Raw genomic sequence first — 27,121 nt, 5'->3', positions numbered from 1 at the left:
GAAAATGATCCCATGGGTCTAAAGGAATAAAATATGTGGAGGCGTGCAAATAAAGTGATAATCAGATGGGAATAAAACACTCACTTCCTGCTTCACTTTCCTGTTGGAGACTCAGCCAATCATATCCTTTAAGCTCCTAACCTGTTTGGTTGCTGTTGTGTATATGTATACTTTTAAGAACGCAGAGCATCATGTTATGTGACTTTTGAGTACAATGTTGCACTCTCACCTGCCGCTAGTTGAGAGTTGATTAAAATCTGTAAGATTTTACCTCAATAACTTATACTTGTATGTGGCAACACTGAAGGGCCTGAGTCACTCTGTGCAATGAGACAATTAATGTAACAGCCGCAAGTCTGGTCTGCATCAGAATTAATAACGTACTTAATTTCATAAATCTAATCCAATTCTGAACCCAGCAGACAAAACACAACATAGGTACATTTTTAAAGAGAATTTGTGAGACAAAATTTAGTCCATTATGATTTCACTTTTTAAAATGTTTTCACTGTTACTCAATTAGTATTCCTGTAGGATTAATGGAGGCAAATTTAGTACCAGGCTTAGTTTTCTAGATTCTGAAACAATTCTAATTATTTTTTTATCCCTATGTTAAAGGAGCCAAACAATGGGGCACGTAACTTCACTAGTTCCTACAATTTGAAACAAATTTTTAATTATAAGGAGAATGCTATTATTACACAACACTCACCGCATAATCCATTTGTAGATGTTCTCCAGTCAACACATGACCCAGCTCTTCTACACATTTCAGCAGCTGCTTCAAGGCTGGAACAATCAATTTTCGGGGTGTTCGACTTACACTTATCACCTTCACGACTGGAGCAATCATCTTCTGAAGAACCTGAGCCCGATTTTTCTTTAGAACCTTTGCCTGACTTTTCTTTAGAACCTGAGCCCATCTGTTCTTTAGAACCTGAGCCCGACTTTTCTTTAGAACCTTTGCCCGAATTTTCTTTAGAACCTGAGCCCGACTTTTCTTTAGAACCTTTGCCTGACTTTTCTTTAGAACCTGAGCCCATCTGTTCTTTAGAACCTGAGCCCATCTGTTCTTTAGAACCTGAGCCCGACTTTTCTTTAGAACCTTTGCCCGAATTTTCTTTAGAACCTGAGCCCGACTTTTCTTTAGAACCTTTGCCTGACTTTTCTTTAGAACCTGAGCCCATCTGTTCTTTAGAACCTGAGCCCATCTGTTCTTTAGAACCTGAATCCAAATCTTCTGCAGAACGTGAACCTGATTCACAACTCCCGTCTTCTTGGCTGGAACAATTTTTTCTTCCATTCATCTCACAATTGTCAAACTGACATGCCTTGTAGTAGTAGTCAAAATACATATTGTTGCTACACGTGCTGAATACTCTGCAGAATTGGAATATAAAATAGTTAATACTACAATTTAACTTCAATCAAATTATCTCACATCTAAGCAAACTGAGCATAATTGCATTAACAATAAAATTATAATGCATGTAAAATATTTTAAATTACTTTCTCAATTGTTTTACTATACTAGTATGTATGGAAAAAGACTAATAGCTATATTAAAATGTTAGGGGAGAATGATAAATAACTATAATATACAATGAGCCAGATCTCCAGATTGCTTGTTACAGGCAATTTTTCACTTTCCTATGGCTGTAATACATGTTATTCCCTTGCCCATGAAATTTGACAGTCAGCTTGAGCCAATTTGCTGTAAACTGCCAGCCTCAGCAATACGGACTGAAAAGTATTTCAAACTAAAGGAAATCTGTAGATGCTGGATGTCCGAAGCAACACACACACAGTCCTGGAGGAACTCAGCAGGCCAGGCAGCATCTATGAAAAAAAATGTTTCGAGCTAAGACTCTTGGCTGCCTCGCTTTGTACTCCCATTAATCCAGAAATTTAAAAAGGTTATTAATTTGCCAGCACAGTGATGCTACCTACTCATCCTCCACTCTGAACTCGGGGCAACCAGCCTTGGAAAACAATCACACCTTTAACATCAAGTTCTTGCTGAAGTATATAACTAAGAGGATCAATGAAAATAAATATTCAATGTCTCTGTTTATATCATACTTGACCATTTGTGCAGCATTCACAAGTTATCAATAAAACTAACAGCAGTTCTACTGCAGGAACATGTTGATATTATCTTCAAAAAATATATGTGAGAATGGAGGACGGGAGATAAGTGGGACTAGCAGGTAGTGACTAGTTGACATCATTACATGTGTTAAATTATACAACTCCAGGTGGCAACATTTTTTTTTTCAATTTCCAAGCACTGCGATATATTGCCAAGGTACCTCATCAAGATATGTAAGATGCACTACTCCATCTCGATACATTAACTTAGAATTGAACAAATTAGGAGCTAAACTTCAAGTAATTTCAGGAGAGTATATATGAGGCAAGTTATTAATGAAGTTTCCACTCCATAGAACAAAAGTCATTGCCTACATTCTAGGTTTCATTGGTCCCCCAGGGCTTTGTTCAGGTCAATACATGCAAGCAATATTGACAGGAACAGGGGCTTTGGTGGCTGAGGAAATGAATCTGACTTAAAAAAGAGCTCAGCATTCTACTGCAGATACTGAGGGACCAATTAATGTTTCATGACATTGGGTGCTTCTCAGTTGGTGGAATTTCAGAATTTCTATCAGAATCAGAATCATAACCAGGTTTAATATTATTTGCAAATATTTTGAATTTTGCAATAGCAAGGTGCAATAAAGACAATAATGATTTAATTAATTTTAAAGAAAAAAACATGAAATAGTACATACTCTTCCTTTAGGACATCACACACAGCTGCACGTTTACATGATGGAGGAGGGGGAGGAGGAGTGCAAGGCACATTTGTAGGTGCTGTTCTACATTGTGGTTTATTGGGATCATCGATTTTCCAGTCAAAAGCAGTTTTGTGACAGCAGTTAGGAGGCTCTACTTTTCCATCCCTTCTTCTACAATCATCATTCTTGTTTTTGGAAATATAACCTATGAAACAGAAGTATAATTTATAAGTAAACAAAATCTATTTCTGCGGAATTCAACTTGTTAAAACTGTATTTTTACAGAAGCCTAATAAACTAAGCAATCTATGATATTCATTTACTACAAAAATATAAGCAAAGAAAAAACTTACGGGGAAAAAGCACGAAGTGTGTAAGTAGTTTAATATCATGAAAACAAATATTTTCTCAGTCATAGTTCTAATCTTTTCCATAAATGTAGCAGCACGATAAATATTTACAGAGGAATCATAGCCTCAGAGCACTGATATTATTGCACTTGCCCTTAGTGGCAGTGAACCAAAATTGAACTGCAGAGATCTATTAAACATGAGAAGGTCTGAAGCTACTGGAAATCTAAAACAACACACAGAAAATGCTGGACAAACTCAGCAAGTCTGGTAGTATCTATGAAAATGATTCACTTCCACAGATGCTGCCAGACTTGCTGAGTTCCTCCAGCATTTTTTGTGTGTTGCTTTAGAGACCAATTAAAATGGCATTGTTTGACAAAGCTTATGTATGCTAGTATCAAGCATTAGCAATAATATATCTCTTACCACATTGTCCTTGTGTGTTGTCTAGGAAATACTGCTCTGGTACTTGGATCCTGAAATTATGTTTGTGACCAGTAATAGTGGTTCGAATGTAAGGAAGACTAATGCGTACATTGAAACCCATCCTTGAAATGTTAACTCCTTCTGCATCATATGGGAAACTCACAGGTATACCATTGAATAGCACCTGTCAATAATTAATGAAAATTATTAATTATTTACAGTTTACAGTATTGGCAAATAATAGTCATATTAGCAATGAAAACAATAATCAGAGGTCAATAGCTTTTTTTTAGGAAGATACAAACTTTATAAATTTTACAGAGGCTAGATTTTCTTGAGTAACTTTTGGTTCCTGTTACTGAAGCAAAATAAAGTTTATTTGAACTTCAGCAGCTGATTTAAAAGCTGCTGTTAAGTCTTTTATTGCAGTAGCCTTTATTAAAACAAGTCGATACCACCTATACTAAAAATGCTCAAGAATGGGCTGATATTCTTGTACTTACAGAGTGGAAGTGCTGCAAACCTCAGTAGGTCAAGACCTACCTTTAACTTCAGGTTGAATAGATGACATATAGATGGTCAATAAATACTATCAACAGTGAAGTATTGTTCTACAAGATACTGCATTCCCTATAATGGTTTCAACAATGAGGGTGGGGCTTCTTATAATTTTATTAGTAAATTTTCTCTGCATTTTATAGGTTTTTATTTCTCACTTAGATCTGTGCATCGAGAAATACGTTAGTCAAAACAAGTATTACTGAATTGTATTACACATATGGAGTATGTCATTCATGATCTTCCAAACTTGCCAATTCATAAATCTGGGCACATCCCAAGAGAGGGACCAATGAGGCCATACAACACAGAAGCAGAATTAAGCTGTTCAGCACATTGAGTCTGCTCCACAAAAAGTACTGAATAATGCTGGCCTCAACTGATATTGCCTTGCTCATCCACATTTCCTTGAGCCATCTCAATGGCTCTCAGATTCCTAAAGTGATGTCTGCAGGGTGAAGGACTGCTGCAATGTCATGTGAAAATTCCATTCCTGGAATACTCCAAACACAAATGTCATGAATATTCTGGTTTGAAATATGCTTGAAATCCAGAGCAAACCATATAAGATGCTTGAGGAACTCAGCAAGTTGCCCTTTCGGGTGAAGACTGGAAAAGAAGTGGGGAAATGCCAGAATAAAATAACAAGAGGTGAAGGATGCCTCAGGATGTAAGGAAGTGGCGCAGAAGAGGTGAAATAAAAAAGGAATGTCTCACGAGGGGCCAGAAGGCAGGAGAGGTTAAAAGACAAAATTGTAATGGTGTAACTTGAATCAATGTGGGAATACAGAATGAAAGATAATACGTGGAAGTGTAAATAGAGAAAAATTATCAAAATTGCTTATGTTGTACATTGAATGCTGGATATCTGAAATAGAAGTATCTGAAATTGAATTATTCTGAATATATTGAGCTGGGTGTATACAAAGTCGGCATGGAAAGTGATATTTAATTTTTCAATTGTGGCAATACAGTATAATATTTTTGAACAATTTAAAGAATATCAGCTTTTCTTGCTTGTGTTCAGTTTCTAAAATAAATTGTGAGGAGAATAAAAATCAAAATTAAGTACTTCCTACTGCCCCCCCACCATAAAATGGACAAGTTGAAAGTCTCACAAAACCAGAAAATCTTGAAATATTCAGCAGGTCAGTATCTGTGTGAAAACATAACGAGGCAATGTTTCAGGTCAGAGACCATTCGTCATAACTGAAAAAGAGTTCAAAGAAGCTTGTAAAACAGCAGTGAGTGTGAAAGAGTGACCTCTGCTGGGGGGGGGGTGAACAAGGGGTAAACTGTAACCAAGTTTATGTGGTCAATGATTGAATGGAAGTAATTAGAGAATAAGAACATAGACTAAAAATGTAGAGTTGTAAAATGCAGAGCAGAATAGCCTACTCTGTAGATGAGGCTGGGAATGTCCCCCAATCCATGAGAAAAAAATATACGCTGAGCTAGCGTCACAGATAGATTCCTGAGACAGACTGAGAAATCAAATTATTCGAATTGCAGAATTCAATATGGAGTCCAGTTAATGATGCAATGTGCCCTGCCGGAAAATTAGGTTCTCATCCTCAGGCTTGTGTTGAGCACCATTGTATCAGTACAGGAGGCCATGAACCACTAGGTCAGAATGGGAGTGGAATGGCGAATTAAAGTGCCAGGAAATAAGAAGCTTATGATAGCCACTACAGAATAATTTCTGACATATTCCTGTTTCTGACATGGATGGGAACAGATGAAGACAGAATTTAGCGATATAAGACAGCAAAGGTAAATATACATTAAAATATTTATGTGTTTGGGCAGATAATGACTGCTATTGCAATAAGAGGCTTGTGAAGTTGAAGAAGACGAATATATTAATGCATAATTTGTACTTACGCTGGGTTGATATCCAGAAAGCAGATGTATGACATTTCCTCCATAATGGATAATTAATGTTCGGCGGCAGGTTTTGGGCATTGATGATGTGCAGTAATAATTATCAAGTATCACAGTAAAGTTGTATTTTGGTACAATTTCTTGCACAAGAATATGTGCACAATTTTCAAAGAAGTTATAGAATATACCATCAAAGGTACGATAATGTCGACCTCCCCATACATGACAATCATCTAAAATTAACAAACATAATTTCATTTAGATTCATACTAAAAAGCAAAAGTGAAACAAATTATTATTCTACTTTGTGTTCAATATGAAAGGAAAATCAATTTAAAGAGACTTACATTCACAATCCCATGCTGAACAGCAACCATCTTCGGTTTTAACTCTGACAGGTCTTAATCCATTGTAACACTTTGGTTTCAAAGGCATTTCACAGGCAACATGTTCAATTTTGAACATTACGTCTTTAACACAAGTATGGGTTGCGCAGTTTTCTTTCCATGTTTCATTGCACTAGGAAGGGTGACAAAAATGTATACATCATAAGCTTCAAAATTTACTTAACTGATCAGATATAATTTTCATGTTACTGCACGTGAAAAGAAGTATAATTTTGGTTTGCTTGTTTCAATCTATTTCCAACTAAACAATTTGAATAAGCTAAAACATCCTATATTTGTTTTAAGAGCCCTGACTACCTATTATGATAGTCTGGATGAAGGATCGCAGCCTGAAATGTCAACTCTTTATTTCTCAACAGAGATGCTGCATATCTGCTAAGTTCCTCATGCATTTTGTGTTTGTTTCTCTTATTGTAATGATGTTTTTGGAGAATCAGCTCTGTGCTAACATTTATTTCAAAAATTTGAGGTTTTACTGACCATTTCCTATCAATTACCCTCATCTTTCAGATATTGGAAAGGCGATTCATGTTAGCAACGCAAGCGACAAACTTCTTTGTTTTGTAACCTAGATATCAGCACACCACTTTTGCACTTTCAGGCGTGGAAGATTATGAAGGAAGTAGAATGGGAAAGGTTTGGCCATTAGCAAAACAATTTCAGGGGTAAGATCAAAGAAGATTCCATATTATATCTGGAATGTCCAACTGCTGGTGAGTCAGAATTCTGGCAAAAACTAGACCATGAAGACAAAAGAACACTCCAGCAACTCCACGAAAAGGTTATTGAAAAGCACAAGTCAGGAAATGGATACAAGAAAATGTTCAACTCACTAATATCCCTTAGAGTACTGTTAAGTCAATCATCAAGAATATGGTAGAGCTGTAAATCTGTCTAGAGCAGACCATCCTCAAAAAATGAGTGACTCTGCAAGAAGGAGACTAATGAGGGTGGCCACCAAGAAACCCATGACAGCTCTGAAGGAGTTACAAGCTTCATTGCTTCATTGGCTGAGATGGGAGAGACTGTGCATAGAACTGCTGTCCAAGTGCTTTACTAGTTGCAGTTTTATGGGAGAGTGGTAAAGAGAAAGCTATTGTTGGGGGAACAAAAACATGCAGTCTTGGCTAGAGTTTGCCAGAAGGCAAATGGGAGCCTCTGAGGTCCGCTGAAAGAAGGTTCTAGGGTCTTATTAAACTAAAATTGAGCTTTCTGACCATCGGATTAAATGCTATGTTTGACATAAGCTAAACACTGCAAACCATAAACATGCCATCCCTACTGTTAAGCATGGTGGTGGTTGCGTTATGCTATGGGGGTGATTTGCCCTGGAACGCTTTTGAAGGTAGAGGGCAAAATGAATGCAGCAAATTACAATAAAATCCTGGAGGAAAACCTGATTCAGTCTGCAGAACTGTGACTTGGGAGAAGATCTTTTTTCCAGTAAAACAATGACACGAAGCAGAAAAGCAAAGCTACACAGGAATGTTGTAAAAACAACAGAGTTAATGCCCTGGAGTGGCTAGGTCAGAGGCCAGAACTCAATCCAATTGTAGAATTTGAGAAAATGGCCGTTCACTCATGATCCCTATGCAATCTGACAGGGATGAGCTGGCTTGTAAAGAAGAACTGGGGGAAAAATTGCTGTGTCCAGATGTACCAAGCTGATAGAGACTGATCCACTCAGACCCAAGGATATAATCGCTGTCAAAGGTGCATCTACTAAATACTGACATGAAGGGGGTGAATATTTAAGCAATCAGTTATTTTGTGTTTTATACTTGTAATTATTTTAGATCACTTTGTAAAGATCTGTTTTCACTTTGACTTGAAAGAATCTTTTTCTGTTGATCGGTGTCAAAAAAGGCCAAATTAAATCCACTGTGATTCAATGTTGTAAAAACATGAAAACTTCCAAGGTGGTGAATACGTTTTATAGGCACTATACAAACAGTTGATAAAGGAATATTCAGTTCTAGAGATAGCAAACAATGCATGAAAGATTTGAAGCAAGGGCAGAGATAAGTGATGTTAGAGGTTTTGGAAGTTAATGTTTTGGTTTTACAAACAAGTATGTTAAGAAATTCAGCTCAGAGTTAAATGGGATGCTGAGGATACAAACAGTGGCAGTGAACTTGAGTCAATGGTTTGGATCACAAATCACAATTCCTTTTGATAACTACAATGAAAAAGTGGGCAAATTATTTTTTTAGAGACAAGGTGTTAAGTACTAATTTACTACCAAATTAAAATTACATAATTAGATGAAAGTATTACCTTTCTTCGTGGATTTGTATCACAGAAACATTCTTCACTAGCAGTTGTAGTGGGGACAGTCGTAGTCTCTTCAGTTGGCTCACAGCAAACTCTAATTCTGTAGTCATTACACAAATCTCCCACAGTTTTGTCAGAGACACTACACATCAGCCCTATGTCTGTATTGCATGTCACAACATTCGATGATAAACTGAGTGGCCAGTCAGATTTGTTGGCAAACTGGCACTGAATGTTTGTAATTTTATAAGAAGGTTGACACAATGGTTTGCCTCCTGGTTTCAGCGACTCATAATCATTTGGATTGAGTGGAGATGGTGTATTTTTATTGATCCAAGGACTCCATTCACCTGGACAATAGGGCTCTGCAGTATAAAAGGAGAAAAACAATAGATAATATTCTATTAAAAATGAAGTGGGAATCATAAACATAAATATTACAAGTCAAAATTTAGGAAGTATATTGTATTTTAAAAGGAATTTTCCAAATTCATTGGGCAAAAGAAAACTGGGCCTGTGCAAGAACAATAATATTTTGGGGAACTGTTGATTGATTGATTTCAAATGAAACCTGCTGTGTTTGAAAGCAAAACATTATTTACCAGTGTATAATCTATAACTAAAAGTGGGGAAGCATAAAGAGAAGTTTAGCAATAAAAATTCAACTTGTTGGCTGCACACAAGATAATAAGATCTGATTTTTCAAGCACATGAGTATTGCATGCTCCCAACAGCCAGATATTCATTCCACTTTGATGGCTTAGATTTAGTTTGCCACTGAAGAACAGCGTAATCAGAACAGCTGGTTCAGATACCTCGTTATCTTTTGACATTTATATAATGTTAATTATATGATGAAAGGAATGGGTAGATAAACACTGAGTTGAAGAAGAGATTAGTTGCTGAAGGCAAGAGGAAACAAAGGCAGCTGGTTCAAGGTAGAATCCTGAAACAAAATGAACAAAGTACAAGGGAGACCGTATTAAAAAGTAGACCACTCTCAAGGTGTTTTGGAAAGTTGTGCATGCTCTTTTGCTTTGCAACTTCTGGGCAGTCTGTGTGGAGCTTTGATGTTGTCTTTGAAACCACTTTGGCTTCCTCCTACAACCAGGGAGGAGCTGGTTAATTTGTTACTCTCATTTATCCTACAGTACAGGTTAGTGGCAAAAAAAAACTCAAAAGTGACTTACTTGGCAAGTGGGAAAGAATAAATTCTGGATTACAGGGAAGTAAGAAGAGGATGGATGGTATTGCACTGGTAGAAGCTGAGAAGCACTAAGTAAGCCAAATAGCCTACTTCTATGCTATAATCAGTAAGGTATTATAATATTCTTAACAGGAAATTAGTTCAAGATCAGGCCTAACAATGAAAGTTTTTGTAAAATTTGGTGACATTGTGATTGGCCGGTCTCACGAAGGTAGAAATGGGGTTGTTGTTGAGTGCCATCAAGTCATTGTCGACTCATGGCGACCCAATGGATAGTGCAATTGTCCATAGGGTTTCGTGGCAAGATAGAGAAGTATGTAATTTCCTAGTTAAGATTTTTACTGCTGTGCTGTAGGTATTTCCTTTTAGCAGTTTTGTAAGAGCAGTCTGTTCTGCTTTCAGCATGTGTGGGTTTAGGTTAAAGGTAAGGAGTTGTGATGTTCTTACTTAGGAATGTAGTGTCCTCTATTCAGAATGGTGGAATTGGGAAAGGTTCTAGAGAATGCTGGGCAGAAAGATTTTTATAACGGACCCTGGTGTAGGTCGAGGTCTTTTTTTGGCGGGAGCTGGGAGGGAAGATGGCCAAGAATGCAGTCCCTGTTGCACAAGGTGCTTTGTGCAGATGAATGGCTTCTAGGAGGAAGGACCAATATTCCCATGATGGAGTCTGTTTGTTTGAGATGGATTTCAAGTGATGTTTGGAAGCTGGAGTGTGCTTTCACGCAGACAGTGGGTCCAACACGTGGGTTAAAGACAACTTCAAGATGAGCTCCAGCTTTTATGCTCATTTGGACTGAGTTAATTGTAATGGGCCTCTTAAATTTTGTTTTCTTTTTCTTTTCCTACTAACTGTTCGATACAGCTGAAATTTGCAAGTACACTTGCTTTATAATTGTATGCAGTGTATGATCTGTTACTTCTTGCTGATGGGTAATTGCAAGTGGGCAGCATTTGCTCAGATTGGGGTGCAGGTGCTCAAAACATTCCATCTTTTCTGGTCTGGTGGGATGCAAGACATATTGACCTAGCCCTTTGGATTCAAGAAAGGTGGTTTTCTCACCACTGAGTCCATTAGCTTGTTAACGTGGGGCTAACCAGCTATGTCTCTAGAAATGCATGGTAAAAAGGGGTTTCAAATAGATTGCCAGGCCATCCTTCTGCAGAGATACTGCTGCTGCTCAGGTTAGGACATGTCTGGATATGGACTCAGGACCAGCCCCTTCGAAGTCTGGTGCTGATGCCACTACATCACTGGCCAGAATATGGGAGAGAATATAGGCCAAACAGGCTAAACTACTTTTTGTCCACAAAGCAATCACAAATATAATTTAGCAAAATAATGGAGTTTGTAAAACTTTGAAAAAAATAATGGAGCTACCATTGCTGTGATTGTTCCTTTTGAAGAAAATTGGAGGCATTCAAACTCCAGACTAAATGAATGAACAATTGTTATGCAATTCCTCCACTGGACAACATGATCAATTCTGAGCAAAATACACAGTTGAGTTTAATGCATAGTACATAAAGATAGTCCAGATAATTTCAGGGCCAGCCACCATAAAAGAAGAAGGAACCACTTTTAATTAAATTATCAGGTATTGCTAACACTAAAACAATGTATGAAAAAAATTAAAACTTCAAATAAACATCTTTTATAAACAATAATATTATCCAGAAAATCTAGAAATTGTGCATTTCAGATTTGTCACTGAAAATCTCTACTTTAAATAAGCACTATCTTCAGGATGATGAAACTGATAATCTCATAATGCACATTGTCAATTTACACAGAAGAAACACTGAAAGGAAGGAATATAAAAAAGGTAAAGATACTACATATCGCAACCTAAGGTTAGGAATGTATGACTTATGGATACCCATAGACAGGAATGAACCCCCACAACTTTATTAAATTCAAAAGTTAAATCTATGTACATACAGTTAGTGACCGCTTTATTAGGTACACCTGCCATTAATGCAATTATCTGATCAGTCAATCATGTGGCAGCAAATAAATTCATAAAAGCAAGCAGACATGATCAAGAGGTTCAGTTGTTTTTCAGACTAAACATCAGAAAGGAGAAGAAATGTGATCTAAGTGACTTTGACAGCAGAATAATTGTTGGTGCCAGACTGGGTGGTTTGAGTATCTTAGAAACCGCTGATCTCTTGGGATTTTCAAGCACAACAATCTTTAGAGTTAACAGAGAATGGTGCAAAAAAAAAATCCAGTGCATGGCAATTCTGTGGGCAAAAATGTGCTGTTAATGAGAGGTCAGAGGAGAATGCCCAGATTGATTTATGCTGACAGGAAGGTCACCATAATTCAGTGGTGTGCAGGAAAGCATCACTGAATACATAACATGTTAAACCTTGAAGTAGCTGGGCGACAGCAGCAGAAGACCACACCAGTTTCCATTCCTGCACCTAATAAAGTGGTCACCTGAGTGTACGTTTGTCCCCATGAAAATGAGAATTAGTTTTTACATTCTCTCTCTCCACTTATCCAGTAGTGGTTATTTTTTGTTATTGGCGTTATGTGTTTGGATGCTATTCATTATGGTGGTATGGAGGTATGCTCACTATTTCAAGTGATTTTTCCCAACTTTCTGACTTAGGAGCAAAACTGACTCGAGGATATCGACAAGACAGAACCTGCTTGTTACCCAGCGATGTTCTGTATTACGGATGATAACAATTCAGAAGCATCCACACTGTGGAGACTCCAGCTCTTAGTTTCAGTTATCACTACCCGTAAAATGGAAAATATTGAAGGAGATAACCAATGTGATATCCTGTAAGTTACTACTAATTGCATGATCTAATTGTCATTTGGCAGAAGACTATGAACATACACTCAGTGGCCACTCTATTTTAGGTACAGGAGTGGTAATACAGTGACTGCTGAGTGTATAGTTAATATATAACTCAGAATGACTCCTTTTTGTAAGAACTGGAAAACTTAGAAAGAAGCTAATTTTATGCTGCAGAGAAACAGGATGAATGGAGAAAGCAGAATAGAAGTCTGTGATGGGGTGGAGATAGGACAAATTGGGTAACAGTGTTTACTTAGGGAGGGAAAGAAAGGTTAAGAAATGATGAGGGATAGGTCCAGAGGAGGTGCTGCTATAAAGCAACAAGTAATATCCAAAATTGCCAATAAAAGCAGACACTTTAGAAAAAAAGGAAGGTCCATTGTTGAGTGGAGGCCAAGAGAGATTAACTGTTGCATATAATGAGTGTGTGAAATTCAATGTTTGTCATTTTCATTCTCTCCATGTTCCCACTTTCACTTCCCTATCTCCAACACTGTCCAATGAAATATAGTGCAAATTCAAGTTACAGCACCTCAACTTTCAACTCTGTACAGAGCTTTAGGACTCAAAACTGAATTTAACAATTTCAGATATTCAGCTGATTTCTATCTTTCAACTGACTTTAGTTGCTTTCTACTTTGATAGCTCAGATTTCATTTGTCTCCTTATATGCACTGTGGTGAAGTGGAAATACCTGTTTGGACACGCCCCCCCCCCCCCCCCCCCCCGCTGACTGCTCCTGTGGCTCCTCCCGCAGACCCAGGTATAAAGGCGATTGGGGCCTGAGCCCTGCCCTCAGTCTCCAGGATGTAGCATTGTGGTCAATTGCTGCTTGTTCTTTCTTCCAGTCAATAAAAGCCTGTATCTTGCCTCGTGTCTCAGAGAGTTATTGATGGTCCATCGTGCACCAGTCACAAAGTTAGCACCTTCCATCCAATGACTTAATCACCATTTGTAACATTCATTCTCTCCTGGGTTTACTTTAATCTCAAACATGATCAATCCTCTCTTTAAATCTCTTGTTTTGTTGGCCAGAAAGAATGACAATCTTCAAATCAGTGAATTCAAATGAATCAAGGACAGTGGAAGCAGTCTTTGTTCTTGCCGTGTGCTTGGGGGATGGAGGCTGCCATTTTGTGAAGACACTCTATTCTCGATTTTGTGAGCTTGACATGCTGGAATTGATTAGTGTTTTAAAGAAGGCACAAAGACTCTTCAGGTAATCTGCTGGACTGGAGGTCATTTCCAAATGAGTTATTTGTGAGGTGTTCTTTGGTTGGCTATAACATGCAGGATTGTGAATGCCTGAGGTGATTCAAGCTCATTGCTGACTGAGAACGAAGAGCCATGAGTCAGCAACTGTCCCTTGATGGGAAGAGGACAATAGATGGATGCTGCTTTGGACCAGAGCCAATGACCAGGTGTTAAAGGCCAGACACATGACCTGCAGCCAATGACATGGGAATGCAACATTTGAATTGATAAGAAATGGATACAAAAGTGGATGCTTTGTGGTGCAGTAATTTCGAAGAATAACCATCACAGATATAAGTGAGAAGAACCCTGCATGAAGCACGTGGAGAGTGAATTGGGACCACAAGGAACGCCTGGCCAGTGTAAATTCCTCCGCCCGGGTAATATCTTTGCTATTCTTTAACTATCCAGGAGAGTCAGGGATACTTAGCATGTGTGCGCACAAGTTATTTAGTGTATGAATTCACGTACTTGTTAGCTTGAACAATAAAGGTAATTGTCAGCAAATACAGATCTCTCTGTGCCTCACTCAGAATCGTTGGAAGAGGTAGAAGTGGTATCTCTCTCTCTTTTTTTCCAACAGTTTTTAACTTAAAACTTATTTCATTTGCAACTTTTCCCAGTTCTTAATAAAGATGAATTTCAGAAATAAAAACATCTTTGGTTCTGTATCCAGAGAACTTAGGACACTTCTGTGCAGAAGCACCACCCAGATAGAACACTTAAAACTCTGAAGTAGGATATCATGTCACAAGGTTGTGTGCTGAAAATGCAAGACAGTAAAAGCCAGATACTGTCCATGAGCTTATGGAGTATATGAGCAGTGCTGTGATTTAAAAAAACAAATCAGTGAGTGGATATTAAGGGAAGGCATCAATCACCAGATGTCGAACTGGTGGTAGATTCAGTGGAGGTAGTTGGTGTTGTAGTTAATTCTTCTGTGAACAAAAGCATTCACAGTTGTTAAAATCAGTTTGTCAGATGACACATTTCAGAGAGTAAAAACAGGGTAAATTGCTGAAATTAAAAGTGTATAATGGTATATGAAATGATATATAACAATCTAAGGGTGTTTTCTATTATGCAGGTAGTGGTGGCTTGGTGTCACTGTGGTAGTTGTTCTCACTGCAAAGTAATAAAGGCAATAAAGTAATAAACTGCAAGAGTTGAAACACGGAGGAGAAAAGCCAGATAACAGCACATGAGTTTCGAGAGTATCAGAGCAGTGTTGTGATTAAAAAAATAAATTGGTGAGTGCACATTGAGAGAAGGCATCACTCACCAGTTGTAGTTTCGATGGTGGTTGTCGGTGTTGATGTTTTTTCTGTAAACAAACATGTACACAGCCATTACAATCAATTTGAAAGATGACATATTTGTAGGTCTAGTAGCAAATCAATGCATATTGCACAAATTAAAAGTGAATCTCAATTCGCTCACCCATTGTGGAGGTACTAGTGTTTGGTTTTACTCACTGTTTGTGCAGCAAAATATCAAAGACACTCAATATACAGGAAGGAGCTCCATATCTAATCTACTCCAGCACCACAGCTCCATCTGCAAATGAAGTTCCATGAGCTGCTGAACTAAAATCCCAATTATTGAAGGACTGAGGATAAAGGCCTGATACTGCTGATACTGTAGCAGCAACAACACATCATAACTCTGCAGTTCTGCTTCTCATATCCTCATCTCAAGATGTCAGCAATGCTCATGGTGGTGTAATCAGATGTCCATGGCAGAGACCAAAAGGCTATCCCCATTGGAATCTCAATCTTAGATTCCTGATTTCGCTATTCATGACGGAGTTCTTATTCAAGGTAGCATATTTTGACTGGTGTAATGAGTGATCATTTCAAGAAAGGAATGCATTCAATTTCTGAAGAAATAGTGTGCAGAATTCTTAATTTAATATTCAAATCAATAACCATTGAGATGTCAGCGTAACTTTTTTAGGCAGAGAGTGGTGAGTGCGTGGAGGAAGCTGCCATCGATGGTGGTGGAGGCTGATATGATCGGGTCTTTTAAAACACTTTTGGATAAGTTCATGGTGCTCAGAACGATAGACGGCTATGGGTAACCCTAAGTAATTTCGACGGCAAGTAGATGTTTGACACAAAATTGTGGGTCGAAGGGCCTGTATTGCACTGTAGGTTTTCTATAATTCTATGTTTCAATGGCCTGTGTTAGGTGTAAACTGAAGTGCTGAAAAGGCAAGTGACTGTAATTTTCATTAAGGATGATGGGAAGTTAAAAACAAAATATGAGCACAGGTACACGACTATTGTTCTGAGTTGGAACACCGTCCATAGTGAAGCAAGAAGATTTTAAAGTCAGCCTTCCCTGTGCTGTACTACTCGATGTCTTGTGACTGATTGTATCTGCAGTTCCATGAACTGAAGTCACAGATGTGGAGGGTGAAGGCCGGACACTGTGCATGAGTTTGTGGAGCCTATGCACTCTGTTTTAATAAAAATAAATCGATCAGTGTACATCACTCACCTGTTGTTGAAGTGGTCGTAGATTCAGGTGTGGTTGTTGTTGTTGGTGTTGTTGTTTCTACTGTGAAAAAAATTCATTCATAGCAATTATGCTCACCTTGAAATGTGATACATTGGAAGATCCAACAGCAGAGCAAACAATCTACCTTCTGCACAAAATAAAAGACGATGACAGAGGATGTGGGATAAACCTTCATTGGCTTCACTCACCTATTGTGGAAGTAGTGGTGCTTGGTGTCGTTGTGGTAGTTGTCTCTTCTGCAAAAATATAAAAGGCACTCAATATACAAGAAAACAGTTAATACCTAATCTACTGCAGCAGCACAGCTCAGTCTGCAAATGCAGTTTAATGCTATGCTGAACAGCAATCGTTGAAACACTGAGAATAAATGCAGAATACTTAAAAACCTAAAGACTATTTCATCAGTAGATATTAATTTGCGACATTTACTGTGTGTTGCAATAAAGAAGCAATTTCCTTTCACTCTTCAATTTTTTGGTGTGTAATGATGTGCTGAACTGTAAGTGTGAAAGAGAAAGCAAATTTGAGCATGCTCAGATACATCACACAAATTTGTAGAGCTATTAATGTCACTTGGGTTGTGTATCTGTTGATAAACATTTTGGAAAGACTTCACTCAACAGTTGTGGAACAGCTGATATAAATGAGATTTATTGTGCAGATTAAAGGTGTGAATTACTTTCAGCAAGTGACACCAAACTGAAATTCAGAAACTAACCAGCAACAATATTCACATACAGGCTCTACATTAAATGGTCATCATGCAATCGGCAATGAGTGTGATCTGCATTCGAGATACTGTGTTCTGTTGGAGCTGACAGGTGTAATGCTTGGGAATCATAGAAATTAATGACACAGTGGATAAGTAATAAACAACATCCATCACTTCAAAGTATCAGAGACAGATGTATCAGCAACAACACATCATAACTCTGCAGTTCTGCTTCTCATATCCTCATCTCAAGATGTCAGCAATGCTCATGGTGGTGTAATCAGATGTCCATGGCAGAGACCAAAAGGCTATCCCCATTGGAATCTCAATCTTAGATTCCTGATTTCGCTATTCATGACGGAGCTCTTATTCAAGGTAGCAGATTTTGACTGGTGTAATGAGTGATCATTTGAAGAAAGGGATGCATTCAATTTCTGAAGAAATAGTGTGCAGAATTCGTAATTTAATATTCAAATCAATAACCATTGAGATGTCAGCGTAACTTTTTTAGGCAGAGAGTGGTGAGTGCATGGAGGAAGCTGCCATCGATGGTGGTTGAGGCTGATATGATCGGGTCTTTCAAAACACTCTTGGATAAGTTCATGTTGCTCAGAACAATAGACGGCAATCCTAAGTAATTTCTAGAGCAGGTAAATGTTAGACAGAACATTGTTGGCCGAAGGGCCTTTATTGCGCTGTAGGTTTTCTATATTTCTATGTTTCAATGGCCTGTGTTAGATGTAAACTGAAGTGCTGAAAAGGCAAGAGACTGTAATTCTCATTAAGGATGATGGAAAGTTGAAAACAAAATGTGAGCACAGGTACACTACTACTGTTCTGAGCTGGAACACCATCCATAGTGAAGCCAGAAGACTCTAACGTTGGCCTTCCCTGTGCTGTACAACTCGATGTCTTGTGCCTGACTCTATCTGCAGTTCCATGAACTGAAGTCACAGATGTGGAGGGTGAAGGCCGGACACTGTGCATGAGTTTGTGGAGCCTATGCACTCTGTTTTAATAAAAATAAATTGATCAGTGTACATCACTCACCTGTTGCTGAAGTGGTCGTAGATTCAGTTGTGGTTGTTGTTGTTGGTGTTGTTGTTTCAACTGCGAAAAAATTCATTAAAAGCAATTAGGCTCACCTTGAAGTGTGATACATTGGAAGATCCAACAGCAGAGCAAGCAATCTACATTCTGCATAAAATAAAAGACGATGACAGAGGATGCGGGATAAACCTTCATTGGCTTCACTCACCTATTGTGGAAGTAGTGGTGCTTGGTGTCATTGTGGTAGTTGTCTCTCCTGCAAAAATATAAAAGGCACTCAATATACAAGAAAACAATTAATACCTAATCTACTGCAGCAGCACAGCTCAGTCTACAAATGCAGTTTAATCCCATGCTGAACTGCAATTGTTGAAACACTGAGAATAAATGTGGAATATTTAAAAACCTGAAATCTATTTAGTCAGTAGATATTAATTTTCAGCATTTACGCTGTGTTGCAATACAGTAGCAATTTTCTTTCAATCTTCAATGTTTTGGCGTGTAATCATGTGCTGAACTGTAAGTGTGAAAGAGAAAGCATATCCGATCATGATCAGATACATCACACAGGTTTCTAGAGTTATTAATGTCATTTGGCTCGTGTATCTGTTGATAAACATTTTGGCAAGATGTCATTCAACAGTTCTGGAACGGCTGATATAAATGAGATTTATTGTGCAGATTAAAGGTGTGAATTACTTTCAGCAAGTGACACCAAACTGAAAATCTGAAACCAAAAAGCAACAATATTCACTTATACAGGCTCTACATTAAATGGTCATCATGCAATGGGCAATGAGTGTGATCTGCATTCGAGATACTGTGTTCTGTTGGAGCTGACAGGTGTAATGTTCGGGAATCATGGAAATTAATGACAGATTGGATAAGTAATAAACAACATCCATCACTTCGAACTATCAGAGACAGATGTATCAGCAACAACACCTCATAACTCTGCAGTTCTGCTTCTCATATCCTCATCTCAAGACATCAGCAATGCTCATGGTGGTGTAATAAGATGTCCATGGCAGAGACCAAAAGACTATCCCCATTGGAATACAATCTTAGATTCCTGATTTCGCTACTCATGACGGAGATCCTATTTACGGTAGCGTATTTTGACTGCTGTAATGAGTGATCATTTGAAGAAAGGAATGCATTCAATTTCTGACGAAATAGTGTGCAGACTTGTTGATTTAATGTTCAAATCAATAACCATTGAGATGTCAGTGTAACTTTTTTAGGCAGAGAGTGGTGAGTGCGTGGAGGAAGCTGCCATTGATGGTGGTGGAGGGTGATATGATCGGGTCTTTTATAACACTTTTGGGTAAGTTCATGGTGCTCAGAACGATAGACGGCTATGGGTAACCCTAAGTAATTTCTAGATCAGGTAGATGTTTGACACAACATTGTGGGCTGTATTTTGCTGCAGATTTTCTATATTTCTATGTTTCAATGGCCTGTGTTAGGTGTAAACTGAAGTGCTGAAAAGGCAAGAGACTGTAATTTTCATTAAGGATGATGGAAAGTTGAAAACAAAATGTGAGCACAGGTACACGACTATTGTTCTGAGTTGGAACACCATCCATAGTGAAGCCAGAAGACTCTAACGTTGGCCTTCCCTGTGCTGTACAACTCGATGTCTTGTGACTGACTCTATCTGCAGTTCCATGAACTGAAGTCACAGATGTGGAGGGTGAAGGCCGGACACTGTGCATGAGTTTGTGGAGCCTATGCACTCTGTTTTAATAAAAATAATTCGATCAGTGTACATTGATCAGTGTATATCACTCACCTGTTGTTGAAGTGGTCGTAGATTCAGTTGTGGTTGTTGTTGTTGGTGTCGTTGTTTCTACTGTGAAAAAATTCATTAAAAGCAATTAGGCTCACCTTGAAGTGTGATACATTGGAAGATCCAACAGCAGAGCAAACAATCTACATTCTGCATAAAATAAAAGACGATGACAGAGGATGCGGGATAAACCTTCATTGGTTTCACTCACCTATTGTGGAAGTAGTGGTGCTTGGTGTCGTTGTGGTAGTTGTCTCTTCTGCAAAAATATAAAAGGCACTCAATATACAAGAAAACTGTTAATACCTAATCTACTGCAGCAGCACAGCTCAGTCTACAATTGCAGTTTAATCACATGCTGAACTGCAATTGTTGAAACACTGAGAATAAATGCGGAATAGTTAAAAACCTGAAGACTATTTAGTCAGTAGATATGAATTTGCAGCATTTACTGTGTGTTGCAATAAAGTAGCAATTTTCTTTCACTCTTCAATGTTTTGCTGTGTAATGATGTGCTGAACTGTAAGTGTGAAAGAGAACGCATATCTGATCATGATCAGATACATCACACAGATTTGTAGAGATATTAATGCCATTTGGCTCGTGTATCTGTTGAAAAACATTTTGGAAAGACTTCACTCAACAGTTGTGGAACTGCTGATAAAAATGACATTTATTGTGCAGATTAAAGGTGTGAATTACTTTCAGCAAGTGACACCAAACTGAAAATCAGAAACTAACCAGAAACAATATTCACTTTTACAGGCTCTACATTAAATGGTCATGATGCAATGGGCAATGAGTGTGATCTGCATTCGAGATACTGGTGTTCTGTTGTAGCTGACAGGTGTAATGCTCAGGAATCATGGAAATAAATGACAGATTGGATATGTAATATACAACATCCATCACTCCAAACTATCAGAGACAGATGTATCAGCAACAACACATCATAACTCTGCAGTTCTGCTTCTCATATCCTCATCTCAAGATGTCAGCAATGCTCATGGTGGTGTAATCAGATGTCCATGGCAGAGACCAAAAGGCTATCCCCATTGGAATCTCAATCTTAGATTCCTGATTTCGCTATTCATGACGGAGCTCTTATTCAAGGTAGCATATTTTGACTGGTGTAATGAGTGATGATTTGAAGAAAGGAATGCATTCAATTTCTGACGAAATAGTGTGCAGACTTGTTAATTTAATGTTCAAATCAATAACCATTGAGATGTCAGCGTAACTTTCTTAGGCAGAGAGTGGTGAGTGCGTGGAGGAAGCTGCCATCAATGGTGGTGGAGGCTGATACGATCGGGTCTTTTAAAACACTTTTGGATAAGTTCATGGTGCTCAGAACGATAGAGGGCTATGGGTAAGCCTAAGTAATTTCTAGAGCAGGTCGATGTTTGACAGAACATTTTTGGCTGAAGGGCCTTTATTGCGCTGTAGGTTTTCTATATTTCTATGTTTCTATGGCTTGTTTTAGATGTAAACTGAAGTGCTGAAAAGACAAGAGACTGTAATTCTCATTAAGGATGATGGAAAGTTGAAAACAAAATGTGAGCACAGGTACACGACTATTGTTCTGAGTTGGAACACCATCCATAGTGAAGCCAGAAGACTCTAACGTTGGCCTTCCCTGTGCTGTACAACTCGATGTCTTGTGACTGACTCTATCTGCAGTTCCATGAACTGAAGTCACAGATGTGGAGGGTGAAGGCCGGACACTGTGCCTGAGTTTGTGGAGCCTATGCACTGTGTTTTAATAAAAATAAATCGATCAGTGTACATTGATCAGTGTACATCACTCACCTGTTGTTGAAGTGGTCGTAGATTCAGTTGTGGTTGTTGTTGTTGGTGTTGTTGTTTCAACTGTGAAAAAATTCATTAAAAGCAATTATGCTCACCTTGAAATGTGATACATTGGAAGATCCAACAGCAGAGCAAACAATCTACATTCTGCACAAAATAAAAGACGATGACAGAGGATGCGGGATAAACCTTCATTGGTTTCACTCACCTATTGTGGAAGTAGTGGTGCTTGGTGTCGTTGTGGTAGTTGTCTCTTCTGCAAAAATATAAAAGGCACTCAATATACAAGAAAACAGTTAATACCTAATCTACTGCAGCAGCACAGCTCAGTCTACAATTGCAGTTTAATCACATGCTGAACTGCAATTGTTGAAACACTGAGAATAAATGCGGAATAGTTAAAAACCTGAAGACTATTTAGTCAGTAGATATGAATTTGCAGCATTTACTGTGTGTTGCAATAAAGTAGCAATTTTCTTTCACTCTTCAATGTTTTGCTGTGTAATGATGTGCTGAACTGTAAGTGTGAAAGAGAACGCATATCTGATCATGATCAGATACATCACACAGATTTGTAGAGATATTAATGCCATTTGGCTCGTGTATCTGTTGAAAAACATTTTGGAAAGACTTCACTCAACAGTTGTGGAATTGCTGATAAAAATGACATTTATTGTGCAGATTAAAGGTGTGAATTACTTTCAGCAAGTGACACCAAACTGAAAATCTGAAACTAAAAAGCAACAATATTCACTTTTACAGGCTCTACATTAAATGGTCATGATGCAATGGGCAATGAGTGTGATCTGCATTCGAGATACTGGTGTTCTGTTGTAGCTGACAGGTGTAATGCTCGGGAATCATGGAAATAAATGACAGATTGGATATGTAATATACAACATCCATCACTCCAAACTATCAGAGACAGATGTATCAGCAACAACACATCATAACTCTGCAGCTCTGCTTCTCATATCCTCATCTCAAGACATCAGCAATGCTCATGGTGGTGTAATAAGATGTCCATGGCAGAGACCAAAAGACTATCCCCATTGGAATCTCAATCTTAGATTCCTGATTTCGCTACTCATGACGGAGATCCTATTCACGGTAGCATATTTTGACTGGTGTAATGAGTGATCAATTGAAGAAAGGAATGCATTCAATTTCTGACGAAATAGTGTGCAGACTTGTTAATTTAATGTTCAAATCAATAACCATTGAGATGTCAGCGTAACTTTCTTAGGCAGAGAGTGGTGAGTGCGTGGAGGAAGCTGCCATCAATGGTGGTGGAGGCTGATACGATAGGGTCTTTTAAAACACTTTTGTATAAGTTCATGGTGCTCAGAACGATAGAGGGCTATGGGTAAGCCTAAGTAATTTCTAGAGCAGGTCGATGTTTGACAGAACATTTTTGGCTGAAGGGCCTTTATTGCGCTGTAGGTTTTCTATATTTCTATGTTTCAATGGCCTGTTTTAGATGTAAACTGAAGTGCTGAAAAGACAAGAGACTGTAATTCTCATTAAGGATGATGGAAAGTTGAAAACAAAATGTGAGCACAGGTACACGACTATTGTTCTGAGTTGGAACACCATCCATAGTGAAGCCAGAAGACTCTAACGTTGGCCTTCCCTGTGCTGTACAACTCGATGTCTTGTGACTGACTCTATCTGCAGTTCCATGAACTGAAGTCACAGATGTGGAGGGTGAAGGCCGGACACTGTGCATGAGTTTGTGGAGCCTATGCACTGTGTTTTAATAAAAATAATTCGATCAGTGTACATTGATCAGTGTACATCACTCACCTGTTGTTGAAGTGGTCGTAGATTCAGTTGTGGTTGTTATTGTTGGTGTTGTTGTTTCTACTGTGAAAAAATTCATTCATAGCAATTATGCTCACCTTGAAATGTGATACATTGGAAGATCCAACAGCAGAGCAAACAATCTACATTCTGCACAAAATAAAAGACGATGACAGAGGATGCGGGATAAACCTTCATTGGCTTCACTCACCTATTGTGGAAGTAGTGGTGCTTGGTGTCGTTGTGGTAGTTGTCTCTTCTGCAAAAATATAAAAGGCACTCAATATACAAGAAAACAGTTAATACCTAATCTACTGCAGCAGCACAGCTCAGTCTACAATTGCAGTTTAATCCCATGCTGAACTGCAATTGTTGAAACACTGAGAATAAATGTGGAATAGTTAAAAACCTGAAGACTATTTAGTCAGTAGATATGAATTTGCAGCATTTACTGTGTGTTGCAATAAAGTAGCAATTTTCTTTCACTCTTCAATGTTTTGCTGTGTAATGATGTGCTGAACTGTAAGTGTGAAAGAGAACGCATATCTGATCATGATCAGATACATCACACAGATTTGTAGAGATATTAATGCCATTTGGCTCGTGTATCTGTTGAAAAACATTTTGGAAAGACTTCACTCAACAGTTGTGGAACTGCTGATAAAAATGACATTTATTGTGCAGATTAAAGGTGTGAATTACTTTCAGCAAGTGACACCAAACTGAAAATCAGAAACTAACCAGAAACAATATTCACTTTTACAGGCTCTACATTAAATGGTCATGATGCAATGGGCAATGAGTGTGATCTGCATTCGAGATACTGGTGTTCTGTTGTAGCTGACAGGTGTAATGCTCAGGAATCATGGAAATAAATGACAGATTGGATATGTAATATACAACATCCATCACTCCAAACTATCAGAGACAGATGTATCAGCAACAACACATCATAACTCTGCAGTTCTGCTTCTCATATCCTCATCTCAAGATGTCAGCAATGCTCATGGTGGTGTAATCAGATGTCCATGGCAGAGACCAAAAGGCTATCCCCATTGGAATCTCAATCTTAGATTCCTGATTTCGCTATTCATGACGGAGCTCTTATTCAAGGTAGCATATTTTGACTGGTGTAATGAGTGATGATTTGAAGAAAGGAATGCATTCAATTTCTGACGAAATAGTGTGCAGACTTGTTAATTTAATGTTCAAATCAATAACCATTGAGATGTCAGCGTAACTTTCTTAGGCAGAGAGTGGTGAGTGCGTGGAGGAAGCTGCCATCAATGGTGGTGGAGGCTGATACGATCGGGTCTTTTAAAACACTTTTGGATAAGTTCATGGTGCTCAGAACGATAGAGGGCTATGGGTAAGCCTAAGTAATTTCTAGAGCAGGTCGATGTTTGACAGAACATTTTTGGCTGAAGGGCCTTTATTGCGCTGTAGGTTTTCTATATTTCTATGTTTCTATGGCTTGTTTTAGATGTAAACTGAAGTGCTGAAAAGACAAGAGACTGTAATTCTCATTAAGGATGATGGAAAGTTGAAAACAAAATGTGAGCACAGGTACACGACTATTGTTCTGAGTTGGAACACCATCCATAGTGAAGCCAGAAGACTCTAACGTTGGCCTTCCCTGTGCTGTACAACTCGATGTCTTGTGACTGACTCTATCTGCAGTTCCATGAACTGAAGTCACAGATGTGGAGGGTGAAGGCCGGACACTGTGCCTGAGTTTGTGGAGCCTATGCACTGTGTTTTAATAAAAATAAATCGATCAGTGTACATTGATCAGTGTACATCACTCACCTGTTGTTGAAGTGGTCGTAGATTCAGTTGTGGTTGTTGTTGTTGGTGTTGTTGTTTCAACTGTGAAAAAATTCATTAAAAGCAATTATGCTCACCTTGAAATGTGATACATTGGAAGATCCAACAGCAGAGCAAACAATCTACATTCTGCACAAAATAAAAGACGATGACAGAGGATGCGGGATAAACCTTCATTGGTTTCACTCACCTATTGTGGAAGTAGTGGTGCTTGGTGTCGTTGTGGTAGTTGTCTCTTCTGCAAAAATATAAAAGGCACTCAATATACAAGAAAACAGTTAATACCTAATCTACTGCAGCAGCACAGCTCAGTCTACAATTGCAGTTTAATCACATGCTGAACTGCAATTGTTGAAACACTGAGAATAAATGCGGAATAGTTAAAAACCTGAAGACTATTTAGTCAGTAGATATGAATTTGCAGCATTTACTGTGTGTTGCAATAAAGTAGCAATTTTCTTTCACTCTTCAATGTTTTGCTGTGTAATGATGTGCTGAACTGTAAGTGTGAAAGAGAACGCATATCTGATCATGATCAGATACATCACACAGATTTGTAGAGATATTAATGCCATTTGGCTCGTGTATCTGTTGAAAAACATTTTGGAAAGACTTCACTCAACAGTTGTGGAACTGCTGATAAAAATGACATTTATTGTGCAGATTAAAGGTGTGAATTACTTTCAGCAAGTGACACCAAACTGAAAATCTGAAACTAAAAAGCAACAATATTCACTTTTACAGGCTCTACATTAAATGGTCATGATGCAATGGGCAATGAGTGTGATCTGCATTCGAGATACTGGTGTTCTGTTGTAGCTGACAGGTGTAATGCTCGGGAATCATGGAAATAAATGACAGATTGGATATGTAATATACAACATCCATCACTCCAAACTATCAGAGACAGATGTATCAGCAACAACACATCATAACTCTGCAGCTCTGCTTCTCATATCCTCATCTCAAGACATCAGCAATGCTCATGGTGGTGTAATAAGATGTCCATGGCAGAGACCAAAAGACTATCCCCATTGGAATCTCAATCTTAGATTCCTGATTTCGCTACTCATGACGGAGCTCTTATTCAAGGTAGCATATTTTGACTGGTGTAATGAGTGATCATTTGAAGAAAGGAATGCATTCAATTTCTGACGAAATAGTGTGCAGACTTGTTAATTTAATGTTCAAATCAATAACCATTGAGATGTCAGCGTAACTTTCTTAGGCAGAGAGTGGTGAGTGCGTGGAGGAAGCTGCCATCAATGGTGGTGGAGGCTGATACGATAGGGTCTTTTAAAACACTTTTGTATAAGTTCATGGTGCTCAGAACGATAGAGGGCTATGGGTAAGCCTAAGTAATTTCTAGAGCAGGTCGATGTTTGACAGAACATTTTTGGCTGAAGGGCCTTTATTGCGCTGTAGGTTTTCTATATTTCTATGTTTCAATGGCCTGTTTTAGATGTAAACTGAAGTGCTGAAAAGACAAGAGACTGTAATTCTCATTAAGGATGATGGAAAGTTGAAAACAAAATGTGAGCACAGGTACACGACTATTGTTCTGAGTTGGAACACCATCCATAGTGAAGCCAGAAGACTCTAACGTTGGCCTTCCCTGTGCTGTACAA

At 38.4% G+C, this 27,121-nt stretch overlaps 1 protein-coding gene across 1 annotated transcript in view; it reads right to left on the bottom strand.

Moving 5' to 3' along the window:
* Positions 1-27,121, bottom strand: part of LOC132403362 (mucin-2-like) — a 109,995-nt gene that overhangs the window by 15,536 nt on the left and 67,338 nt on the right. The window contains exons 47-60 of the mRNA XM_059986782.1: positions 25,476-25,535; positions 23,670-23,729; positions 21,864-21,923; positions 20,058-20,117; positions 18,471-18,518; positions 18,263-18,322; positions 16,480-16,539; positions 15,260-15,301; positions 8,704-9,065; positions 6,367-6,538; positions 6,020-6,252; positions 3,578-3,761; positions 2,793-3,003; positions 713-1,380 (exon numbers count right to left, since the gene is read on the bottom strand). Of these exons, the coding sequence (XP_059842765.1) occupies positions 713-1,380; positions 2,793-3,003; positions 3,578-3,761; positions 6,020-6,252; positions 6,367-6,538; positions 8,704-9,065; positions 15,260-15,301; positions 16,480-16,539; positions 18,263-18,322; positions 18,471-18,518; positions 20,058-20,117; positions 21,864-21,923; positions 23,670-23,729; positions 25,476-25,535 (2,280 nt within the window). The remainder of the gene's footprint in view (positions 1-712; positions 1,381-2,792; positions 3,004-3,577; positions 3,762-6,019; positions 6,253-6,366; positions 6,539-8,703; positions 9,066-15,259; positions 15,302-16,479; positions 16,540-18,262; positions 18,323-18,470; positions 18,519-20,057; positions 20,118-21,863; positions 21,924-23,669; positions 23,730-25,475; positions 25,536-27,121) is intronic.

This window comes from Hypanus sabinus, chromosome 13 (assembly GCF_030144855.1).
Source record: "Hypanus sabinus isolate sHypSab1 chromosome 13, sHypSab1.hap1, whole genome shotgun sequence".
Taxonomy (NCBI): Eukaryota; Metazoa; Chordata; class Chondrichthyes; order Myliobatiformes; family Dasyatidae; genus Hypanus; species Hypanus sabinus.
This window is presented reverse-complemented; position numbering and strand designations above follow the sequence as displayed.